This window comes from Chrysochloris asiatica, unplaced genomic scaffold (assembly GCF_000296735.1).
Source record: "Chrysochloris asiatica unplaced genomic scaffold, ChrAsi1.0 scaffold00110, whole genome shotgun sequence".
Lineage (NCBI taxonomy): Eukaryota > Metazoa > Chordata > Mammalia > Afrosoricida > Chrysochloridae > Chrysochloris > Chrysochloris asiatica.
Genome location: NW_006408628.1, coordinates 2,029,175 through 2,031,018, shown reverse-complemented (window position 1 = coordinate 2,031,018; position 1,844 = coordinate 2,029,175). Strand labels below are relative to the sequence as shown.

Genomic DNA, 1,844 nt, shown 5'->3' with positions numbered 1-1,844 from the left:
AATATGTAAATAATAATATTATTAAATAATATTTATTATATGATCATAAATAGATAATTTCATGAATACAAAATTATTTTTTGTACACCTATGAAATTTTCAACAGTGTTCTAAATATCTTAGGTCAAAAGTCCGTTGCAAATTTAGAGCTATTGATTTTGGAATAATTAGAAGCCTGTGGTTTTATTGTATTCATGCCAAAGTCCTTAAGAACATGGTTAAGAACAAATATGATATTTATATTCTGATTCTTAAATCATTATTCTCTTTTTCATCTGTAAAAGTGGGGATGCTATTGGTATCAACTTCACAGGTTTATTGTACAAATGCCATGATTCTCTGGGTAAATTAGTGAATTATGCAGAAAGCATCAAAATAAATGGAAGGAATACACAGTCACTGTACCAAAAGGAAATGATTAATGCTCAACCATTTCAAGAGGTAGAATATGATCAATAGCCAATGAAGGAAAAAGTCAAAGGTGAATTGAAGGAATTGGCAAAAACAAGGCACCAGGAATTGATGGAATAAAAATTGAAATCTTTCAAGAAAGTGAGGCAGCACAAGAGACACTCACTCATCTCTGCCAAGAAATTTGGAAGACAACTATCTGGCTGACTGATTGGAAAATATCCATATTTGTGACCACTCCAAAGAGAGGTGACCCAACGGATTGTGGAAATCATCCGATAATATTTTTGATATCCCATGCAAGTAAAGTTTTACTAAAGGTAATACAGAAACAGCTGCAAGGATACATTGACAGAGAACTTCCAGAGGTTCAAGGTGGATTCAGAAGAGGAGGTGGAATGAGGGATGGCATTGCTGATGTCTGTTGGATCTTGGTTGAAAGCAGAGAATACCAGAAAGATGTTTACCTGTGCTTTGTTGACTATGCAAAGGCTTTCGACCATGTGGATCATGATAAGCTATGGATAACATTGCGAAGTATGAGTATTCCTGAACACTTAATTGTGCTCATGAAGAATCTGTTCATGGACCAAGAAGCAGTTGTTTGAACAGAACATGGGAACACTGAATGGTTTAAAATTAAGAAAGGTGTGCGACAGGGTTGTATTCTTTCACCATACTTATTTAACCTGTATCATGAGCAAATAATCCAAGAAGCTGGGTTATATGAAGAAAAACATGGCTTCAGGATTGCAGGAAGACTCATTAACAACCTGTGATATGCAGATGATACAACCTTGCTTGTGGACAGTGAAGAGGATTTAAAACTTTTACTGATGCCAGTGCCTTTGGCTCGGCCCCTGGACTCCTTACTCTTGCTCCATTTCCCTCAGGTCTGTGCGTCTGGGCTCCCAGCACTCTTTGAAAATAGAAACTTAAGACTGTCCAGAAGCCCTGAAGGACTGGAGAAGAAGAATCTCAACATGGAAAAATTCGACAATGAAAATGAAGGAAAGCCTAAAAACCAAGGAAAAATGGAAAACGAAGAACAGCCACAGATTCAGGGGAACCCTGATGTAGCTGATACTCAGGAAGACAAGCAAACATTAGGAAATGAGATAATGACAGAAATGAAGGAGAAAGCAGATGAGGAAATGCTAAAAGATAAGGGGAAACCAGAGGCTGAAGGGAAGCCCAAAGAAGGAAACCCATTGAGTGAAACAAGGGCTGCAGGAAAGCACCCAGCTCAGGATAACATACCCAGGAAAGCAAAAAGAAAAACTAACAAAGGGCTGGCTAAGTACCTCCAGGAGTATAAGGAGGCCATATATGATATGCATTTGAGCAATGAGGAGATGATAAGAGAGTTCAATGAGATGGCTAGGGTGGAGGATGAGGTGAACAAATCCAAACAGAAATTGGGAGGATTTATG

The 1,844-nt window shown here is 37.9% G+C and overlaps 1 protein-coding gene across 1 annotated transcript; it reads left to right on the top strand.

Moving 5' to 3' along the window:
• Positions 1 to 1,394: 1,394 nt before the first annotated feature.
• LOC102819650 (transcription elongation factor A protein-like 4-like) lies at positions 1,395 to 1,844 on the top strand (the record flags this gene model as incomplete). The annotated part of the gene is made up of 1 exon (XM_006867855.1): positions 1,395 to 1,844. A coding segment is annotated over exon 1 (450 nt), but the record flags the coding sequence as incomplete, so codon positions are not given.